Source organism: Lampetra fluviatilis, chromosome 1 (assembly GCF_964198595.1).
Source record: "Lampetra fluviatilis chromosome 1, kcLamFluv1.1, whole genome shotgun sequence".
Lineage (NCBI taxonomy): Eukaryota > Metazoa > Chordata > Hyperoartia > Petromyzontiformes > Petromyzontidae > Lampetra > Lampetra fluviatilis.
The window spans coordinates 12,391,823-12,416,056 of record NC_136275.1 but is presented as its reverse complement, the minus strand read 5'-3'; the positions used below and the strand labels follow the sequence as shown (position 1 = coordinate 12,416,056).

General features: G+C 41.0%; 1 protein-coding gene across 1 annotated transcript; it reads right to left on the bottom strand.

Annotated features, from left to right (window-relative positions):
• Window positions 1-608: 608 nt before the first annotated feature.
• LOC144932408 (ATP-citrate synthase-like) lies at window positions 609-17,502 on the bottom strand. The gene is made up of 28 exons (XM_078856436.1): window positions 17,325-17,502; window positions 14,500-14,661; window positions 12,808-12,930; window positions 12,447-12,509; window positions 11,752-11,942; window positions 11,060-11,139; window positions 10,709-10,839; window positions 10,379-10,497; window positions 10,042-10,178; window positions 9,772-9,833; window positions 9,457-9,574; window positions 8,989-9,143; window positions 7,765-7,870; window positions 7,322-7,463; window positions 6,842-7,010; window positions 6,594-6,698; window positions 6,277-6,473; window positions 6,025-6,106; window positions 5,824-5,934; window positions 5,477-5,604; window positions 5,034-5,127; window positions 4,725-4,879; window positions 4,106-4,256; window positions 3,392-3,535; window positions 3,046-3,159; window positions 2,643-2,725; window positions 2,442-2,518; window positions 609-2,250 (listed from the first exon to the last, which is right to left on the bottom strand). The coding sequence occupies exons 2-28, from the start codon at window positions 14,656-14,658 to the stop codon at window positions 2,156-2,158; spliced, it is 3,291 nt and encodes a 1,096-aa protein (XP_078712562.1). The 5' UTR covers window positions 14,659-14,661; window positions 17,325-17,502; the 3' UTR covers window positions 609-2,155.
• Between the last annotated feature and the right edge of the window lie 6,732 nt (window positions 17,503-24,234).

Sequence of the window (24,234 nt, the reverse complement as noted above, 5' to 3'; positions counted from 1 at the left end):
TGTGCATGCATAATGTGAATAACCCAACTGGTAATGGATACCCATTGTAATGTATATGCATTCATTAATCCCCCCCCCCCTTCGCACGTGAAGGGCTCACAAGTGACGTCATCAAATATATTCCTAAGGAACGAAACAGGATCTCTCCACAAATCTGGTTGTCCGCCTGATGATGCTAGTTGCAATTACTGGCAAAACGTCATACTCGGGTTGTAAATGTTGTGGATTTGCCCTCCAACACACCGGTGCGCTGTACTAGCAACGATGTGGCATGTTCTGTTTACGTGAAAAACATAATTGGCCTTGTCGGGTGGTGGTGGGTTCAACGACACATTTATATTTATGCGATCTAACCCAAAACACATTATGGGTATTGTGGTTCATTTGTGGCAAGGACTTTTTGTGCAATGAGTGCGACCTTATGATGCATACTTGTAAAGTATTGTAAATAGTTGTGATTCAAGTGGGTTATGAACGAGTGTACATTGTCAGGATAATTGTGCACATGCCAGTTATTGTTGGCAGCTAAACATGTTAGGTGTTTTATGAACATTATACAAAGCCACAACAACGTACAAAACACACATAGATCGACAGGAATGGCTGTATTTGACAGGTGCAACTGAATTTATTCTTTAAAATGTTTAAACACACCAAACAGCAAAATAAGAACGTATTTGAATGTAGCAAACATACAATTCCAATGTTTACTGCCCTTGTAATGAATAAAAAAACAAATGCATGGTAACTTTTTCATAAGATAGAAATACTTAAAAACGAAAATAATTAAGATTGTCAATAAGACAGCAGCCAAAACGTCACAAAAGATCACCAATTACCTTAAATCATTTTCATTATCTTTGGAACTATTCAGAGGCCAATACAACTTTCCACATTTGAGTACAATTACTTTTTTAAGTTCTGTATGTAGTCCATTGTCTAGAATGTCTTGGGCCTCATGTTGCCCACCATAGTATTTCTCAGCATTCACAGCTTTTCACCTAAGCTGAACCTCAACTTAAAAAAATATCATACCCCCACAAAGTTAACATAACAGTTTCCTTTAAATGTCCAAAAATATCCTAATAGATAATAATTTTATACCCTCTAAGTATCTTGCCAGTAAATTTCAAATTTAGCAATGTTGCACCTACAAGCTGAATGGATTTTAAATCGGTGATGTAGCAAACATTACATATGTAAATCAGGTAGTCAACTGATCACTATGGAACATAGTACTTTGGAGAATGGTTTGTGTGACATTTGAACCTTATGGCGGGACCCCGGGGTCCCGAATAAAACAGAAGTCAAAATCGTAATTAATTTTTGGCGACTGCGTCCCACCGTGCACATAAACGCCACGACCCACCAGCAATCAATCCTCTCGTTCTTCACAAAGCACCCGTCGTTGCCAAAATTGCCGTAGTCATGAACAAAACTTTGAAACGTTGATTAGCGCATCATAGAGAGCTGGTCGAGAGGGATAGATTGCCGTATCGTTTGCCTTCAACAGACATAAAATGACGTCGCAACGCAGTTTATGCGAGAGCCGGGGGCTTATGGGACCCCAGGGTCCCGCCATAAGCTTAATTTGTGCTGTGTAGCATTATCTACAGCACTATAAGAAAAACATTGGTTTATTATCATTTAACATTGCTATATTGAAAGGAATGTTTTCTAACCCCTGCAATTTAGCTAATGCATGGTTTACTATCCACATTTGCAAATCTAAAGACATCAGTTTTGACCACCACGAAACATGAGTCTTAGGGTGTTTTAACAATTATACTATTAACTAATAGAAAGTGCAAAAAAGTAAAGCACAAGTGATGGAAACAGAAGAAACCCAGCTTGATATACTGTAGGTAGTCTAATATGGAGCATTTTCAGTAAAACAATGAGTAAATATTGAGGATACTTTTATACTTAAAAGCATTTTTGTATATTCCTCATCACGTTCGCCAGCTGTATACCACATGCACAATTGCAAATAATGAACACTCAATGCACGCCAAGACATTAGACCAGTAAATGAGTGAAAAACTTAATAAAATTACTTCACATCCATAAAATATAAATACTTTCCAAAAGTACGGAATAAAATAAAATGTATTTGAGTTTAAGACCCTGATTGCAGCATGGCAATAAGTTGGATTCACATGGTCATGTGCTCAGGCAGGACGTAGGAGATGTCATCCCATGGGTGGCGATAGAGACCCTGCTTCAGGCGCTTCTGGTCCAGAAAATGCCCTGTGTAGTAAACACAAAGTGAAGCTTTGCTGGTGAAATCATACCCAAGCAGAGGCAAAACACAAAGATAAATTTGCACAAGTATTTAAATTTAACGAGCAAACTTAGAGTGACATGTAAGAGCGATTGCGACATATTTTGAATTGTAACTATAAATGTGCAAGGTATGAAAAAACCTAAACTCAAGTTACCAATAAAGCCCATGCTTCTACCCAAGACGAAGATTCCATTGAGTGCTCCGATCTCCACATACTCATCTGCCTCCTCCCTGAAATTACAACAATATTCAAATCTACAAAGAATACAGCGAAGGAAAATCAGACATGACAACGAAGTCAATAATCACAATAAATAAACTTCTCCATCTGAATTAAATTGTCAGAGCAGGTTACCTTGTGAAGCTTCCACAGCTCCTCAGCAAATCAACAAACACCACACCAATCAGGCCATCCACATTCAGGATCAAGTTGGGTTTCTAAATTGGATGATACAGATGCACAGTTGTAAAGATCTTGCAGTGAAAACATACCCAGTGAAGTAATAGGGAAGACACACAAGGTAGTAGCTAATATTTTCCAAGCAGCCATCTTGCATCAAATCAAAAGCTACTTTTATAAAGATATATGAACTTTAATTTGTTTTGTTGGAGACATAAGTGTGTTGTACAAAATAAGATGCATCCGAGCGGGCATTCAATCAGTTTTAAGGAATACAAATTGAAATAAACAAAACGTGAAATACAAATAAATGTAGCAGATACCAACTGTAAGGACGTTATTATCATCTCGTTCACACCTTGGATGTGGTGATCTTCTCCACCTCCAGGGCATAGTCTAGCAGTGGTGTTGCCGGGAATTTTTGTTGCGCATATTCCTTCAAGATCTGTACCCGCACGTCTGGATTGTTAATCTGTGGGTGTGCACAAAGGTTAATATTATTCCACTGACCATTGTTATTGCCAATATTGTCATTATTTATACAAGTGGTATTTACATTTCAAAACCACCAACAGTGAAAAAATTAATTCGCACCATGTTCATGATCATCATATTCACACTACTAATTATACATAAAAGCACTTAGCAAGTAGTAATGATAATTGTGTAATATTTCTGCTTTTGTTGCACCAGCAACTACTTACAGACTTGACACGGTGGCCAATGCCCATGATGAGCTTTCCTTCCTTTTTCATCTTATTAACAAAGTCCATGGGGATCTGACCGCTGTCAAATGCATGGCTGAACTGTTTAGCTGCTGCATCCAGAGCTCCTCCAAAACGATCACCCTGTTTGCAGGGGAAAGAATCAAACAGACCAAATGTTATATTTTAATGCACGGACATATTTTTTAAGTGAAAACATTAAACCAGTTAATAAATTAGACACATAATTATCCCACCACTTAACATACTCTTTTAGGAACCAGTGTGAATAGACCCGAGTATGAGGGCAGAAGGAGTAGAGGGAGACAGGTGAGATGGAAGGATGTGAAATGAGATTTGAAGACGGTGGATGTGTTTAGAGAAGAGGCGCGGAATAGAAATGTGTGGAGATATAAAATTAAAGCAGCCGTGGCCATGCAATAATATGACTTTCGGCTTATAGTCCATGAGCCGAGAGCAGTTATTTCACTTGCCGGTACCACTTGAGGTAGCCTAACTTTAGTGGTTCCAGTTTTAGTGTGGCAAATGACAGTGAATTGTGCTAAACATTTAAAATGAGTGGGTTATCAAGTAATTCACTACTAGCCGTATAAATAAATTGGTACTACTAAAGATATGGTTGCCATTTTGGATCTGGCTCATAGTCTATTAGAATGTGGTATGAAGAGGCAGCTCTGCTGTGAAGGGACTCACAATGGTGAGCAGCCCGGAGGTGAGGCTGGAGACCAGGTCCTTGCCTGCGCGAGCACACACGATTGTGTTGTGAGCGCCTGACACAGCAGGGCCGTGATCAGCCGTCACCATGAGACACATCTCAATGAACTTGCTGGCGTATTTGGGCAAGCTGCACACGGAAGCATAAGCAACGTCATTTTCCTTCCAAGCATTGCATATCCTATAATAATTATGCATTACGTTTAATGTCTTATTTCACGGAAACGTCAAGAGAAACAAATGTAATTATGTATGGGAATAATTTAATTAAGCACAAAATTTACTAAGATGTTAAAAGTCAAATGTCATCACTTCTCACCAAACAGCGCCCTTCACTGGTAGCTAATTTATATTAATGCAACTTTATTTAATAACGTCTAGTGATGAATATTTTAAATAGACAGTGTAACACAGGCATTGCTACAATGTGCATATTTGTACGACGGTATAGCGCTGATAATACTATGAAAATAAGCACAATTAAAATTGGTAAAAGTCTAGTGATGAAAACATTTGGTACCATAGGTTTCCTTTGCAAGGGTAGGTAAAAAACTGTTGCTATACAGTCGACAAGGAAATTACATCTTGTGAAGCATACCTGCGCTGGAACCAAAGGAGGCCGAGCACCCCACCCAGGCCAATATCCTCCTTGAATACCTCCGTGATGGGCATGCCCGCGTAGACCAACTCCTGGCCACGCTCATCGCAGATGCTTGTCATGAAGGATGCTGGCTTGCGGATGAGGCCCAGTTCCTGCGTAAATATACAATTGTAAAAACAGCCTCAATAATTTGTTTACCTGTAAACGGCTTCATGACTCCAGGTTTAAATGTATATATTTATTTGTATCATACAGTAATTGCAGGATATCTGAACAGCTGGACATAAGCTCGGAATGCACACGCACCCTGGCCCAGGAGTAATCCATGGGTACAGTTGGAGGAGGCACTTCTGGTGCTGGGACGATCACTCCTTGCTGCACAAGGTCGTCATACACAGCCCTAACAGCACAAAGCATTCATGTTAGCGTTCAACATATACAAACTTTTAACTTGCAATATTGTTTATTCTACATTGACAATAAGCTATGCATTTTAATATCATAAAACGCCTTTTGGCATCCTCTGGTCTAACACCGTTTTGAGACGAAGAAAGCTGTCTCTGGTGTGGACCAATCAGTTTCAAAGAATTCATATATTATCAGTGTTTTTTTTTTGCATTCTGACCACAAGTATCGTGGTTAATGCAGACATGATTCCTTGTAAAAGGTTTCAGTTTGGTGTTTTAACATCTTAACACCTGTTTGTTGCCAGAAAAAAGGGGACAACCTATCCTCATCATAAAACTTGCTTTATTTTATCTCCTAGTTCATCAAAGTTGTTTGGGACATAAGCCCCCGCTTCAGTCAAAGCTGCGTTCTTGGCGACAGCAGTCTCAGAGTCTTGATTGGCACAGGCGCCTGCGTGGCCAAACTGGACCTGGGCACAATAGGAGATTCCAAAACATAAACACGAAGAACGTCAGAAAATACAAAAGGCATAGAAATATTTTGTACAATTGTTGTAAACAACCAAAGATTTTTATATGTATCCATGTTTTTATCTCATATGTATACAATATGCCAATACAAATTTATTTTACTGTACGTTTGTTACAATTAAGTACTTTGATATAAAATGTTTGAGTTATTTAATTACTTCAGATGTAAACATCGTGGCACAGGTTCCAATGCACCACGCCACCACAGGTTTAGTCACACGGCCTTCCTTGATGTCCTGGCAAATCTTGTACTCCTCTGTGCCCCCCACCTGCCGTACAATAAAACACATGCAATGAATATAGCAACCGGATCATGCTATTAATTAACGAAATTAGATCACAAGAAAAATTTGATGTACCTCCCCCAGCAAGACGATCATCTTTACTTCAGGAGTGTCTTGATATCGGAGCACATGCTCAAGGAAAGTGGAGCCAGGGTATCTGCAGTAATAAATGAAAAAAACTCAAATGATTCATGTATAAAACAGGCTCAAATGTAAATGTGAGTTAAGCCTGCTGTACTGGTCACAATTCTAAAAGCTGCATCACAACCCAAAACAAATCCCTGTTACCCTCTAGGAACATAGTGAGAAAGGCTATAATTTTCACACCTGTCCCCACCGATCGCCACACCCTCATACACGCCGTCTGTTGTGCGCGAGATAATGTTGTTGAGCTCGTTTGACATTCCGCCGGAGCGAGACACGTATGCCACACTGCCCGGGCGGTACAGCTTGGAGGCTAGGATGTTGTCCAGCATGCCACCCGTGTTCCCGATCTTAAAGCAGCCTGGCTTGATCCCACCAACCTGGAAACATAACATTCAATGAAGTATGCAAAGTCAGTGAAATATGTTATGAAGACATTTAGGAATAACGTGTAAATAACAGCTGATAAACAGCAGTGCTAATAGGCGCACTTCGTTTACCGTGGCTGGTCCGATGATGGTGACGCCCTTCTCATTCGCCATTTTTATCAGCTTCCGAGTGAGGGCCTCTGGAATACCTTCGGCAATAATTGCAATCGTATGAATCTGCACACAAATGACAAGAGTGCACAACACAAAGAGACATAAAAGTGTTTTTCAAAAGTGAATTAAAAGAGCTTATTAAATGTTTAACGCCAACTTCACAATTTCCAATCAATGTAATGAATACTCGAAAATGAGATGTGCACCTGTGGAAAGCCCAACGTTTCCACCGTGCTGTCATAGGCAGAGCGCAGAGAAGCAAAGCTGATGAGAACATCCACATCGGAATGCTTCTTCATAGCCTCAGCCATGCTCTTGTAGACTGGAATCAGGATCTCCTTATGGCCCCAGTAGAATTTCTGCTTATGGTCACCACTGCTCACAATATAAAAAGTCAAAGTAACAAGATAATTATTCTTGGCTGCAAAAGGTAGTAAGACTAAAAGAGAATACAGATCTAAGCAGTTGCCTCAAACTGTCAGACTTATTTAAGGATTCCATTTTGAGTACAAATCATTGGTCATGTGCGATTAACCAAGTTTAAAACAATATAAAAAGTGTGGGTTTGTGCACAAATGCAGGGTCCTGTTTCAAAACCTTTGATTTTATTGGCCATTTTGTCAGCATATTTATTTTAAGGCAACTAAACCTGTTGGGAAATATATTGATGCTTGCTGTTTACTCACGTGAAAGGGTAGACCATGGCAGCAACAGATGGCTCCTCACGGGAGCACACATAGTCAAAGTCCAGCATGCCCTGCACAGCACGTGTCTGCATCCCCCAGATTATGGACTTGGTATGATTCCCAAACAGTTTTGTCAGTTTACCTGTGAAAAACAAAGTGAAAATTATACATACACATCATACATTTTTGGAATTAAAGTATAAAACCATTTAATCTGTCAAGAACATATAAACTTACTAAAAGTTTAATTATGTTTACACCTATGGAAGTTAATGTCCTATTAATATAAGCATTGATGGCTTAATGCGATATTTTCACAAAATTGCAAGCCCAAATTATGAAAAAGCAGAACCTAGCATTATATTCACATTTTATTATGTGGGATGGCACACACATTGCTCTAAATATGAAGTTTACAAGACTCATTTTGAGAAGTAACTCACGAGGGGTGGCTGCACCAGGGTGCTCCCCAGACATGCACCTGTGCCTGCGGCCCTGGCTCCTGTTACCCTCTGAAACAGAGCCCTTTCTACTCGCAGCAGGTGTATTCTGTGGATGGATGAAAATCATATGGCTTGTCGACATGACCAATACGGGGTCTTGCCACGATTCATACGCGGTTTCTACATAAACCATACAGTCTGAAATGCCAACATTGCAAAAGACTTCAACTTGGCCTGTGCTCACTTTGTACTGAGCACTATCATTTTGCACATTTGCCATGAAATCTGAGTTAAGATATTTGTCAACAAGGGAGACAATCATAATGGTATAGATTAAATATTTTGCTACATTTATATCAACATATCATATTAGTGATAATTGAAATACTTGTGATGTTAGCAAATAAAAACCAAAACTTGACATTTATATAAATTCATGGATTGCACATTTTACAAGAGGCTTACTTACATATCTAAAGTGTACAGTGTCTATATCTTAAGCAAAATTAATTATTTAATTGAGTTATCATCATCTTCAATGTAAACAACCTACAGAATCTATTAATGTTAATACATAATTAGGACCTGATTTACTTGTTGGAAAAAAATGTGCATCGCCAAAATGTGGCTAATTGCCATGGTAGTATGCGTCAGATTTTTTTCATTGGTATTGCCACCTATTCCCAATTTTTTGACATCTCATTATCGCTTTTGAACTTGAAATATTGCTATATTGCATAACTCCATGTTAATAGTGAATAAATATTCTACACTGGCAAGCAACAAAGATAATTGCTATGAAATACGAACCTAAATCCAGCCATGGATAGACAGATGAATACATAAATAGCATTCATCTTGTGACAATTTTTTTGTTTAAATCAGATTACTATTTGATGAAACATCATTGCCCACATCATCGATGTAGCACATTAGAAACTACATTTCTTTACAGTGCGCACATCAACTCATAGACAACACACTTGCTCGGAGATGTGAATTTAGCTAAGATGCAAAAACATAAATTGGAATTAGCCAATGCCCTCACTGGTATACCAACATTTTTGGAACGATAGCTTTGTTTGGTTAATTTTTAGATTGCCACTTTCCTGTATTGGATCAACTGTAATACAATTTCTGATTGTAGATAATAATATTCATAGAAGATACACAATTTTAAGCATAAAAAATCTAAGAATAAAAGTTGCATGTGTTGAGTCTCACTGCGGATTGCGTGCTAGCATTCAGGAGAAAGTTGGCAGTGTGAGCCTCCGCTGGCGTGGTGTCCGGGATGGGCCGCAGCCCCAGCGCCATTCCCACTATGGCCGTCATGTGCGTCTCCGTGCCGAACACATGGATTGGAATGCCTGTTGTCTGACCTGTTGGTTATATGCATAAGAAATAGCCTTACAAAAATCAACTCACTCAGTGCAATGCATTTAATTTACTCATTCGATTTTGTTTTTAAATAGTTTTGCTTTTTAATGTTAATAATTCTGGCATTTAGGCTCAGGATTATCTGTGGTTCAGCAAATATGTCTGGTGATTTTATTTTATTTATACAGTAAACCTTTGTTAATTCAACACATATGGGGCTCTGTCCTTGCCGAATTATCCATAATCCCGAATGATGTACAATGGTACTGCCCAATGCCTTCTGTATTACTGCATCTTAATTCAAACAAAACTCACCAACTTCGCGCATGACACGAAGGCCCTCTTGGTAGTTGGGGCCTCCACGTCGCACAAAAATGCTCACGCCATTTTCCTTTAGACGAGCCCGGAAATCTTTGATTGCTCGCACAATGCCCTGTCATGTGAGTAAATAGATTAAAGATTCTCAAGCGCCACAATGAATTTTACATGAACATCATCAAAACCACACTCAACAAAAAAAATCTAAATTACTTGCATGAAAGGTATTTCAATTTAAAGTTGCAATTATGGTCATTAATAAACTTTGGGATCTGTTTAATTCTAATGTAAAATATAATGGCAACAACGTACTTTGAAGGTTGCAGCGACGTTTGTGAAGTTAGCAATGCCTCCTCCAATGATGAGCACTTTCCCTGAAAGAAAATTAGTCTGATGTAACAGAAGTCATCGTTTGACCTTTTAAGAGCCAGAAAACCAAGGATATTTTCTCAAAAATGTTCAATAGGGCCTCTCATTGATAAGATGAATTTAAACAATTCACATTATTCTGGTAACGTATCCTATAGACCCTGCATTTACTGCCAGGAAGCAAAATGCTCTGTATCAGGGATGTGCACTTACCATCTGCGTGCTTTTCACGAGTCATGAGTGACAGGATGGTTTTGGCATAGTCATATGTCTGCTGCTCGCTGGGTGCACCAGAGTACTCTCCATAATTAGCAAGCTCCTCCATTGCACCCAGATCACAGATGGTGTCACTATTTGAATGAGAATAAAATAGAGGAAGGACATATTCAAATTAAGTGACAAAATATGCATCAATTGCGTAAATTGACATTCAAAAGTACAGCCGGTGACGTTTGAAATAAGACTCAAACAAGTTATATTGAAAGCATTTATCAATACGAAATTGTAAAAATGTATATATTTTTTAAGCAAATTGAACATTTTCAAAGACCTGTAGACGACAGATGCCCCTCCACCAGCTACCATGGTCCAGATCCGACCCCTGGGATTTAGGATGGTCAACTTCAGGCTGGCACCACTCTTCGCATCGAGATCAGCGATGTACGCTTCCTATTCACATATAAAACCAGTACTGTGAATACACTATTAGATGTAGACTGTCTCTAAACCATAAGGGCATTGGAATCATTTTGAAATGCAAAACATACTTATATAACACTGAATAAACAGGGCACACCTGATACAACATTTATCTGTGAATATTTATGTGCAATTATTGAGACCAGGAAACAAAATATGCCCGTGTCAGATAGTTTATTACCTCTGGGTAGGCTTCACGGCCGAATGGGGGTGGAAATTCAATATCGCCCCATTTGGCCTTGCAGAGATAGTCTGCTGTGGCATCCAACTTGGCAGCCATATCCAGCACATACACCCCATCATCTGTTACAACTGCACCACACAAACAACACATCATTGCATTACACCCTGCAATACACCAGAAACAACTGATTAAGCTATGCTTCAGTTTAGTACACAACAATTATGGTGATTAATATGCTGTCAAAACGCATGGGGGTAGGTGAGGGGCAAGTCGTAAGGTGCTTGGCAAGATGGATGGTGGCAAAGGTAAGCAGGCAGACAAAATTAGACAATGATAGGTGCACTATACCGAGTGGATTTATCTCCAGGTAAGTGAAGTATAGGTCTTCAAACAACTTGAAGAGCTCAGTGACAAAACTTGCTAGAACCCTGAAAAAAGCAGACATCTTTAATTACTGCATTTATGAGTGACTAATATTTTAAAAACATTCTTTCAATTAAATTAAAACGTGTTTTATTTTAAATCGTTGGTACACATTCTAATACACATCTTTGTTTAACAATAATTAGAAAAATTGTATTTAAAAAATATGAAAACGTATCATTGTTCATGTGTTTACTTCATTATTCACTCAATTACAATAAAACTCATGATACACATGGATTATGTAACAGTTTTCAACAACATGCGTTTGTCCTTAGAGGAGTTTAATTAGCAATAATAACTAACTTTTCAAGCTGTGGGACATGAGATCAAGTTACATGTGATGACATCATAGCCTTGACTGCCAGAGATAATCCTTTGAGTGCTGTTTTATCACCAAGTTCATGACGACCCTTCAATCAATTTGGTTAGTTTTCTCTAGAACAATTGTGCCTATCTACCCCCTACAGACAGATGGATTGACAGACAAGCAGGGTCAGCACTCATGCATTCATGCTTTCAACCTTAGTTGGAAGGCGTTAACAAATCTCCATCAGGAATATTATACATTGTCCATTATCTTATGGACAAAACCAGCCTAGCATTGCTGTACTCACTCTTGGCGGGGACCAGGCACGTTCACCAGAAGCTGCGTCTTCACCTGTTCTTGCGTCAGGCCCTTGTCAATACCCACTAGGAAGCGCAGAGCCTTGGAGTCCACATCCCCCACGTCGACCCCTCCCTCGTGGTGGAAGAGCACCACATCACCCTCGCGGGTTGCGTAAATGCACACATAAAACTCCTCCTCCTGCCAGAAACGGTAGGCGGTGAACTCAATGACATCTCATGCAATAAATAATCTACAACTTTAATATTAACTGAAATCAAGCCTTCACTAAATAACGAAAAGTACATTCAATATTTACAAAAAGTGGAATGTTAAATATGAAAATTGTATTAAGGGCATCTTTACTTATCAAAAATTAACATTCATGTATTTATTTAGAAACTGATACACGATGCCTGTAAACTCTGTAATGTGAATAAACATCAGCTTGAGCTGAAAAATATTTTTAAAAAATACATTGTAAATAAAAACAAGTTTCGGACACAAATTAAACTTTGACATGCATTTTTAATGTTCAGTATTTTTATTCAGTGCACAGTATACAATCTGCTACAAGCCAGTGAACCAGGCTATCAACTGCATTAAAATGTTATGGTATATATACTACCCTAATATAAACAGCGAATGAATTGATATTTCTTGATGACTATCATTTGGAGAAAATTGCTTATTTTATCATATTACCTGTTTGTGGGGTACAAAAGGTTCAATTATAAAGTTCTTCAATATGCCTGAAGCTGCTTCAACCTGAAACAAAACAATATTAAGAAAATGTGATTATTCAGCATTTATTTATCAGAATAAATGAATTTAACAATTCCTTCTGGTAAAACCACGATGATAAAATATCCAATTATCTGTAAGCGGACATTGAAAACTATGAGTAAACATAACATCAAAAATAAAATCAATCTGCTATCATATATAGCTAAACCACACAAGCTGTGCAAGCACTGATCCTTCACAACATTAATAACCTGCTAATTGTAAGCTCAGTTAAATGTCTTCATGATGAATAGCTTAATTTGTGTAAACAAAAACTGACCTGGATCTCCTGACCTATTCGCGTTCTAATCCACTCCTGTACACCTTGTAAATCTAAGTTGACGCCAATCAGTCCAAGCTTTCCACGGCGCTTAATTAGCTGGTCAGGCTTCACCACCAGCCTCTGCAACAAAAGCAACAAGGAGTATTTGATAAAAAAAGTAACTTACATCCCTTTTGTCAATCCACTGCTGGTTGAAAGATTCCTATTCCTTTGTGGTTGTGGTGGCTGTTTAATCACTCTTCGCGACATTGGTAAGTGCAGGTTGGTGAAGTGCGAAGGACCCAGGACTGGTTCAGATATCACTTGACACTTAGACAAGCTGTTGCCGGAATACATCTCAGAACGACAGATAACTAATAGGGAGGATGAATCATTGTGCCACTGCTCACTAATATTCTTAATTTTCCTTTTCTACATTTGGGAAACGCGTGCCATTCACTCTTTAATGTGGAGAGATGGTCACTAACAGAATACCCAGAGGACATTCAATTATTGAATAAATGTAAAACTACAACTATTAAGAATCAACTATTTTTTTATTTTATCAGGAAAAGCCCACCGAGCTATATATACTCCAAACGCATGTTGATTCTAAATGTGGAGGGAAAAATCAGTGGACCCGGAGAGAAATTCACGTGACGACGGGGAGAACATGTAAACTCTAAATATACAGGCGTCAGGGTTGAGTCACATGCTAAATGTTTGCCAAGGACATTCAATTGATTTTGATAACGTTGGAGTTTTATGCAGAACTAATTATTACTGGCCAAGACGAGTTAGAAAATCAATCAAAATTGAGAATTCAAATAATTTCAACCACTCTGATAGCTACAGACTCAGTGCAGCCTGGAAGCGTATTATTAAGTAATACACAACACATTACAATTCCTTACAAGTGAGTCACATGGTAAGTGGCTGATCTGATCTATTACATAATTGCATACACCCCCACACCTGCCTGTGATCTCGAAACGTGATGAGGTTCAACAATGATGACGTCATCCGGAAGCAGGTGGATGGCTTCACTATTCTGGTAAATCGCCCGAAGATGCTGGATGTAATTTCCAGCGAAACGTCGTACTCAAATTGTAAATGTTGTGGATTCACTCTTCAACACACCGATGGGCTAAAGTAGTGAACTATTTGTCTTTTGTCAACGTGACACTTTTTACTGATTGGCCGTGTCGTTTGGGGGAGGGTTGGAACACATTTATGAATAACGCGATCTAACCCAAAAACCTATATGATGAATACTGGTCGCGAAAGCCTACGTGTTAAATTGCAAGAGGTGGCTGCAGCTTGCAGTGGGCCTTCAACAAGCGGAAGTTTGACCATGGCTGATGATGATGAATGCAGTTGCCTCGAATGGCCGCAGGGGTCACCCTTAACTGAATGCTTAACGTATGTTGGGCTCAAGGATAAATTAATTTGATAGATGGATGCTTCGTTTCGCATCAACAATATTGATCGCTACTCGTCCAACCCGTCCAACACCCCTGTACATTAAATTAACTAAATATGTCTACATGAAACGTGTTAAAAGTTACATTCCAGTTTGAGTAGAACATTCAAGTCTTTATACTGGTTCCACTGGTCAAGCTACTTTCAGCAGAACAATTTAAGTGTGTTCACAAGCATTCAGTCACAACTGTGTAACAACATTTTCAATTCAACTCAGTTTTAGCTCACATGATCAAGTAGCCAGGGATGTTCCTGGACAAGCCGATCCCAGTCAGTTTCGGAGGTGAGGGTGGCATGACGCGATTTGTTTTGAACGGACACTGCAGCACTCAGGTGTTTGTGCACTAGAAATTTTCCAGTCGCCTCACGAACAGCTTTTGCAGACATGACCTGAAGTAAAATACAAAAGCATACCATTTATATTCTGTAATTTCTCAATTTACCTGCATTCACATGCCAGTTTAATTAAACTCAAAGCTTTGTCATTCCTTCTCACAAACAAAGCAAGACATCCACATTATTAATCATAGAAGCCTTTATAATTATCAGTGAAAAAATGCTGACACTACCGATAAGATAAAATATTTTCTTTTGTAGAGAAAACCTTTTGTACCTGCAATTGTATTACGAAAACGTTGTTTTACAGCTACTTCTTAAAACCAAATGAACAAGTTGCCAAGGCAATAATCCGTTTTTCGCCATTTAAAAGCTGCACGTATTTTAATGTAGACACGTTTAACACCATTACAGTACAGAAGCGCAAATTACTCATTGCAAAAGGACACTACTGTCAAATACAAATTACCAAAATACAATGTCCTGAGCAATTAAGTAAAATAAAAAAGATATAATTGTATGTAGTCACACTACTCGTATTCAATTTTATAAATTATCAAAATTTTTGTGGGACCTGACAGAAAAACACAAGACATTAAATTTACGGGACACAATGTCTTATTGTGTGCAAGCATTCCATGAAATTAACTGCAAGTGAACTGTGCTATACAGGCAGAAAAAAACACTGGTTGTAAATAACTTACTGCCATAAATTTATAACAAGAGTGACCAAGTGTCTGTAAAGCCCCTCCGATAATGGTCTTGGATTACAGTGCATAATCACACCAAGTGGAAATGGTATGGAGTTTAGAAATGCTATTCCATATAAATTATGGATTTTCACAACCTTAGTTGCTGTCCATTTAAAAAAGCAAATAAAATGATAATGGAGTGTTTAAAAGACAAATATTTGCATAACCCTACGCCAAGCAGTACAGTGGTAAAACGGCCACATCGAAAAGGCAATGAGCGAGAAGATAACCTCGTTGTTTGCTTAAACAGAAAATACATACAATGCCTATGTTGTTGTTTACTCGGTTGTCAGGTTTTCCCTGGGCGGTGTGCATGCTAAATCTGGTTTACAAACTGATGACATACATTTGGCCGACTTATGAAATGTGATCACTGCACAAGATCCAGGTAATTCTCGCTTAAAGTTGTCTAAGCCCGATCACTAGTGATATCCAATACAGCTTTGTAGTCTGGTTCATTTGGCAGACGGTTTATTGTATTAGATGTGGTATAAAGTACAATATTTTGGCGATTGCAAAGTTTTAAGGCTCATAGTCTATGCAGAGAGAGAGAGGGCTTTAAAATACTGAAACGCCAATACATTACATAACCATTTTATCAATCCACTGCGTGACGTGGACCTGGCCACCCCGTGGAGGATATTTGACCATACTTCACCACACTGGTCAAGTACGTTTTGAAGGGGAAGCATAAGCGATTAAGCATTGTACAAATACGATGGATTTTCCTGCACTACCATATGCTGATGATACAGCCAGGCGGAAGCCTACATCTATTATGCATAATGGTCTCCCGTCAAATCACTATCCAGGCTCAGGGCTGCTTAGCTTCCGAGATTTGACGATGTTTGGGCGTGTTCCATGTGCTTTGGCCATAGGCACAATTACACAATGACACACTTGTTAACTCTGTATATGGAATGTTAATAATATACCCCATCCTAAGTGTAAATGTGACGATTTACGCACTTTCATCACTAAACCTATGGGGAAAAGACCACATTTAAACCAAACCGAAATTATGCGTGGAGTCAGTGAGAAATTTATTGCGTTTTACGAGGAGCCTAGCATTGGTATTTCAATGCAGCACAGTATAACTTGCAAGTGCAGTCCCTGACTTTGAATGATATGGGTTGTGATTAATCAATTGTAATGGGCCCAGTGTCATCCGTCACCACAGACTAAGCACATGTAATAGGATCAGAAGCACGTGGCTAGCCCAATGCCACTGCTGACAGAATTCATGTACAAAAGATAATCTGACATTACACTATTAAAAGTAGTTGGCACATTTAACACTGCAACGTGACCATCATTCATTTCCAGCCTATTTATGGCAGCTGGGTCTCATGGTTTGTTGGCATAACGTGCTGACAATTGCAAATTAATGACCATTAGTTAATGAGCAATTGATGCTGCTGTATGTCATAACAGTAAAGTACAGTCGCGGCCACAGCAATGTGGAGTGAGCGGACCACATCTACTCACGAGTCGTCCAAATGACTGCAGTTTATTCACATCAGTGACTTACTTACATCACAAACTGAGTGTTATACCGTACACAACCGACCTCAGCGATAAGCAGATGGGGTTCATCACGCATCGTCTGATGAAACCCTGCTAGATAGTGTGTTGTGGAGAGTAATGCAGTTCTTCTTAGTGCTATTAGTATACAGTACAAAAATTAATAGTCTACTGTATCATAATTCAGAATGGGCCCAAGCCTTCAAATCGTCAGCCGAGTCTCTCGGGACAAACCTCAACTCTCACCATCACTGGCAGACGTCGCGACTCCTAACATCGACATATCTGTGATTATAATACAAACTATTACTAAATAAAGTACAAATGACACATATCCTCCGATGAGCAGCACTGACATGTATTAGAAATACAACCAGCAAAGTCACTGTGCGACAAATGTGCAGTCAAACCGCTGCTAAGTAAGCGTGACGCGGAACTTACCGTAGAGGCTTAAAACAAACGCGAAAACCACAAGGATAAAACAATCACCCAATTACGGATAAAATGTTCCTGTTGTTGCTGTCGTGAAGTAGCGTTTGATATTCGCCCGAGACGCTGTTAATTGCTCTGTTGCACCGAGGCGAACGCTTTAGCTCAAGCCACAATGAATGAAGGGGGGTTCCGGGAGGGGCGTGGCCAAGAAGAGAGGCGGGGCGATGGGCGGGGCTTCGCGGCAAGGGGCGGGGCTTCGCGACAAGGGGACGGGGCTTCGCGGCAAGGGGGCGGGGCTTCGCGAGAAGAGGGCGGGGCTTCGTGGCAAGGGGGCGGGGCTTGGCGGCAAGGGGGCGGAGGGGGCGTGGTTAATCGGTCGGGGCGCGAGGGGGTCTGCGTTGGGTGGGGGGGCTGCGTGCCCAGGCTACAGCATGCCCCACAAATCAGCTTCTGTTTTGGCGGATAGAGGGGGGCCAAACGGGCACGACACGGGCTGGAGAAGAGATGGACTTCATGCGGTACGGGAGGATGTGGAGCTGAGTGGACTTGTCGGAAAGGCTTGGTACCAGCGGTGTCAAGATCGGCCTTTATGGGAGGGCAGTTTTGAGGCAGACGTGAGGGGACGCCCTACTGGGCAGTTGGTGGCAGTCGCCCCTCCAACAACGAAGGGCAAGAGGAGCGATGCTCACAACAACGAGCGGCGGATTAAAATGCAGCAAGTTGGCACAGTAGGGGGTAGAGCGGGTGCCAGTCAGTCAACGCCATGGGGTTATGTCCCGTGTGACCTCCTGCCCAGCTGTGACGCCTTCGACACACTTCATTGTGACGTCACAGTGCACCTGACCTGGCACAGGCGCCGTGGTGACGTCACCGTCACTTAGTGACGAATGGTCTTGGGCGTGGGGGGGGGCTACGACGGGACGTGGACGGGGCTTGTAGGGGCTTGGTGGGAGGTGGGTGGGGCTCGCCTCTAAAGTGGGCGGGGCTTAAAGCGGAAAAGGGGGGGGGGTAGCGATCACGCGCCACTTCTGGCAGACCGCCCCCCAATTCGCAAATGCGGAGCTGTGATTGGCTAGGAGCGTATCGCGTGATCTCGCCACTCCCTCCCACCAATATATACGGGGTCATCCCCACACACGCCTCCACCACGCGCTGTTACGTGGCGCTTGGATAATTAACATGCCGACACGAGGCGACCGTGGGCGTTGTGTATCAGACGCATGTGCGGGTTACGTTGATGTTTAACAATGAAGACTATAGGCCAAGCAAAGTTAATAATCCACTCCATTAATAAAACTGTATAACACATTTTTTTTGTTCCTGTGTAATAAGTGTTATTTCCTAATCGCTTATGCCTCTAAATTGCAGAAAATGGCTATTATTCCCCACAAACTTTGCTTTTGTGACCAGGACAATGCTATTTTGAAATTTACGCAATTAGAAAATAACATTACCCAGGAACAAAAATCGTGAATTATCAGAGCTTGTTTGCTTGTGTTTGCCACAAATATGTGTGGGTAATGCAGACTTCATTCCTTGCAAAAGGTGTCTGATGTTTGAACATCTTAACACCTGTTTTATTGCTCGAAAGGGTAAAACCTATTCTTAGTTTTGATACTGGCAAAATGGTCCCATAGATGTTTAAACAGCCAGTTTTAATCCATAATGTTGCATGTAAAGGGATTTTATTGGGTTAGATCGCGTAAATATAAATGTGTCGTTAAACAAGCCACCCCCTCAGCCAATTAGGTACCGTAAATAAAACGTGCCAACTAGCGATTACTTTAGCACACTGGTATGTTGGATAGTAAATCAACAACATTTACAATTTTGAGTACGACGTTTCAGGGGTGATTACAACCAGCTTCAGCCGATTTGCCAAAATCACCTTCATAAAGAACAGTCGTAAAACAATGTAATTGCTAAGCAATATTTGGATAATAAAATGATATGCAATGTGTACACAATTTCTGGTCGAGGACATGCAGTTTGTTTCAGTTGAGGGATGTCGATAAAGACCCTTGCCACACACCACTTCACGAAGATTCCTGCCAACGAAGGGAGCTGCAATTGTGTCCAGTAATGGAAATTCAGAGGTCGTCGATTCAGTTCCATGTTCTGGCGAGGCAGTAGAAACAATTGATCCTTATGGCGGACACAATTTTTTCCAGGGGTGCACTTAACTCCGCGTCTGGGGTACCAATCAATCCCAAATCAGTGCTAGACCGCGATGTCGAAACACAGCGAGGACGATTGCACTGAAACCCTGAACGCTCGTATGCACCATAGTGCATAGTGTACAGCTCGTCGAGATGAGTCGATTGCCGCATCGTCGACCATCAACAGACTAAAAAAAACTCCTTAAAAAAAGTTTTTTTCAAACAACGATTTTATGAACAACTTCGTTTCACTCACGGTCGAGAAGTACGTCAATGATGTGGCGCCTGCTCCCACATCACTTACTTGAATTTAATCGATTAATTTATAAATTAACTTGCTTTACTAACCCGGCTTCGCCCGGGACTTGTATTCACCATGCCCGGCCGCCTTTGTCTCCCCAGTGGCGATGTTCACACACCACACCAGTTACTCGTTTGAGGCTGAGTCGACCTAGGGGAGGCCCAGGACCGGTTCAAATAATCGTCACTGGTGGTGGCCGTGAGCAGGAATACGAACTCGGGTCGCTGGGTTCGTAACGCAGCGTGCTAACCACTACGCTATTGCTCCCCCCCACACACACGCGCGTCCATAGGTACACATACACGCGCTTGCTGCAGACACAACTTTCAGGGTGCGTACGGCAGTAAACGACTCAAATAATAAACCAATGCTGCGCGAAGAACGCCTTAGACCTGCAACACATTTGTATGGCACTTTACTCGCGGAGGGTTTGGGGGGGGGATGCGTGACATCAGCAGGCACACTGCCTAACGCTTCCGCATGCGGGCGACATCACAGATGTGACGTCACAGCTCACTTGCCGTGCAAAATATATCCATTATTGCGCCCCCCCCCCTCCCCAATTTTTATAAAAGTCTATTTTTATACTTTTTGCATGGTGTACAGTCTGGAAACTACCCACATGCTAAATTTAAAGTTTGTTGCATGTCTGGAAGTATGCTAAACATTTCGAACAGACACACATTCACAAATTTCCCTTTCATATATATAGATCTTCAATGTACAACTTTTGTTTGTGTGGAGTGAGGGTGCCCGTAATTCGTTCACATGGAGCAGGCACGACTGAGACACGTGGCGCCTGCTTCTTGGGCGAAGCGATTCGAGAGTTTAGGGACCACGGAGTTTTTGACCTACGCTAATATATATATAAATAATAAGGCGTCAATACAAAATGTTAATTGCTTTAAAGGAGCGAATTAATTGATTAATTGATGCCGATTTTGATACAGGCATGCATTGTTACCGGATCTGAGTACGTGTGCAAATTTTGGAATTGATTGGACAACGGGAAGTGGACGAAATGTAGATTACAAGATTTGACCACAACACAGGAATCAAGTTAAGTAAAACCGTTAAAATGCCTGCTTCACGGACATTATGCGAGAGCCGGGGTACCGCCATAAGGTTCAATTGGGAAAAGTTATTAAATCTCGCTCCCCCCATCCACTTCTGTCCACCCAGCATTGTAAATACGAGTACGACACAGTAACAGTGCTCAACCAGCAAGTCCCATGTAGTGGGGCATTCGAACAGCATGTCCCATGTCGTGGGGCAAAGTGTGGCCAGCGTGGAAGAGTAAACCGAATACCATCTAGAGCAGTGTTCACTAATATTCAGGTGGGGGGGGGGGGGGCACTTTCCCGATAAGATATCAGTGTTGAAGGCAGTCACATTTGAAACCATTGGGTTTGATAGCACGATGGGGGTATTTTCACAATTGTGTATTGTCAGGTGCCGCACTAAAGGCCAGCAGGGCCCGCCGGTGGCCATTAGCAGGGCCCGCCGGTGGCGGGCCCTGCTAATGAAGAACACTGCCCTAGAGTTATTCTGTAATGATTGCACTAATTCTTGGCACGCGTGAACAATTAAACCGCGCCGTGGTAGGCCCAAGAGTAAATATAAATGGGTATATAATACATGTTTCAGCTGCCAGCCGGGAGATAGAATCGAACCGGCGACCTCTGGATCGCAAGTCCAGTGCCCTGCTGAGCGTTAAACTGCGTCAGCATCCATTTTTGTGTTTAATTTGTTGTTCTTTCCCCGCATCTCCGATTAGCACGGTTGGCTACGTATGGTGCGAAATCAGTTCAACATACATACAAAAATGTGCAGCTCTGAAATCGCTTGCTCATGAAAAGGCCTCCACGAGAGGGAGCTCTAGACGATGCTTGGTCAATTCTTCCACATTGGGCGATCTATTTACGATCGAAACCGATTGACTGCTGGGTGGACAGCGGCGGGGGACATTCATGAAACTTGCACATTGTATCAACTGGCATGCCGGGAGATGGCAGGTCCAGTGCGAACTGTTACACCACGACATCTCCCTACGTTTCTCAGTTTAAAAGGTGAAGATTTTTTTATTTCTGTGCTTTTCTGTGTGCGGCAAACCAGTTAACTTTTTTTTTATCTGGTCATGCGAAAAACGATTTTATGAACCCTACAAACCCTTTTACTACTCCATATACTCACATCTGTAAATGACGAAAAAACACCATCATAGAAACATAGTGCAGGCCAGAAAGCCATATATTTCAAATAACAGACAAAACGAGTAAAAAGCACTCAGCCTTTGTGCATTATGCAAAGACAATCTACGAATCTGAAGACATGCATTGTGATCGTCTTGTCTTAGGTCACCATTTTGATGATGCATTCAAATGATTATTTTAATGATTATCTTCACTTATTCAGGAACTGTTGATGTTTTTTGCACAATGCACACAAGCTTAATGCTTTTCGCACGTTTTAGTGTGATATTTTAAACTTAGAACTCAACATGAGATTTTGAAAACCGGAGGTATACTGTCATGAAACACTAAAGAGGGATAATTGCCAGAAACGTTGCTATCTTTTTGTTTAATCCATTTTTAGCATAGTTAACCGATGGTAGCCACTGAGCTCTTAGACAATGGCCCATTGGTGATTTTGACATTGACGATAGTAGCAAACAAAACAAGCCTGCTCAATCACCGCTCTATTACCCAAAAAAAGAACATTTAATAAGTATAACCCGTAAAAACAAAGTTTTTCACTATAAATCCTTTATATGCGTGGCAGCGAACTTAATATAAAGGATTTAAAAATATATTCGCCTGTGGAGGACGCGGAGATCGATCCTGCAACCTTTGGCATGGGAAGCGAGGGCACTACCAACTGCGCTACTCCGCCACGGCCTGTGGAGGGGTTACGCTCTGGGCTCTTACACTCTGACGTTCAGCCAAAGCCATGAATGCGTTCTATTTGAATATATGTAAAATAAAAATTTTTTGCCTAAAAAGTGTAAAATTTTGGGAATTTTTTTTCACGAACAATAATTGTCTGGCACAACGAGTCTGTGTGGAAAATGTCAGCTCGATTGGATCACGGGAAGTGGGTTAAAAAACGACCGAAAGATGTGCACGGTCCTAAGCAAGCAAGCAAGCACGCAAGCAAGCAAGCAAGCACGCGAACTTAATATAAAGGATTTAAAAATAGGTCACGCTGACTGATTGGTATGACGGGAAAGATTTATCACTACAGGCATTTACGCGTGGTAAAAATGGATCACGCTTGCCGTGCATAGCACATAATAACTGGCAGCTGCACCGCCACACTTCATTGCGTGCCACATGTAGGAGGTTGCCACTGGTGACTTCGTGGCCTCCAGCATAGATACCAGATGCAGGGTCACCTAAGTTACTGCTCTTCACGGTTTCGGCGTTTCATTAAGGGTTTGATATACAGTAATACCCCGATTTACGGCTCCCCCTTTTACGTCGTTTCGCAAATACGTCGTCACATTATTAATACCACTACCTGATTTGCGTCACCTCAACTCACACTTATGTCGCTGACAGCATCATCCGTCCTTTCTCGTATCCATCACCTCAGCCTTCGCCTCAACCGACCCTGTAAATTGCTTTGATTTCCGTCATTTCGATGTTTGTCACACCTTTCAGGAACGCATCTCCCACGTAAACCGGGGTATTGTTTTACCAATAATCTGATAGTGTGTATGTTGAAGCCTTTATCCAGCAGTGGATTGAACGTCGCTGCTGCAAATGAAGGGAACGTAAATTAATGGGACACTACAGAACACCAAAACTCTACTCTCATTTACATGCTACAGATTTATACTCGTAGCTGTTAATGTTTGATTCGAAAATTAGTCTGCTGTCCTTCTAATGGGTTGTTCGCTAACATTGTTCCCAAAGATCATGGATAACTGTCCTTCTAATGGGTTGTTCGCTAACATTGTTCCCAAAGATCATGGATAACTGGGTACTTACACACCCCAATACTGGTAGGAATACTGTTAAAATATTCGCCGTATTGTATTTACAAACTGTATATTTTTTAATGAGCATTACAGAAATGGAATTGCACCTTGTGGTTTAAAGTGCCCCCTGTTTGAGTGTAGGACAGTACCCTTTTTAGAGGTTATACTTAAAACGGCAGTGTTTTATTGTTGGGTCTTTTAAACATCAGCCACGCCATAGCTGTCCTGGTTATATTAACTAATATTGTCCAGCAGAGGGCATGATAGCGCTTTTCATGCAAACAATGCAGCGCCCAAGTCGACAGGGTGATCCGCTTATAGATACCCCACTGATTTCTGAACATCCTTTTATTTTTGTGAAGTACGGCATATATCAATGGGTCACCGTATATATTTACAAGTACCCAATTGAAAACGAATGCATGCAATGCCCATGAATCTGAAAAGTGTTTGAGATTGTGTTGTATACTTAGCCCT

Bases quoted from the DNA above. Each gene is read 5' to 3' on its own strand.
- LOC144932408 (XM_078856436.1), bottom strand. From the start codon at position 14,658: ATGTCTGCAAAAGCTGTTCGTGAGGCGACTGGAAAATTTCTAGTGCAC. The intron at 9,834-10,041 runs GTAAGTGCACAT...ATTTTCTTTCAG, and splicing joins TCGTGAAAAGCACGCAGATG to GGAAAGTGCTCATCATTGGA. The intron at 5,128-5,476 runs GCAAGTTTTATG...TTGTGCTGTTAG, and splicing joins GAACTAGGAGATAAAATAAA to GGCTGTGTATGACGACCTTG.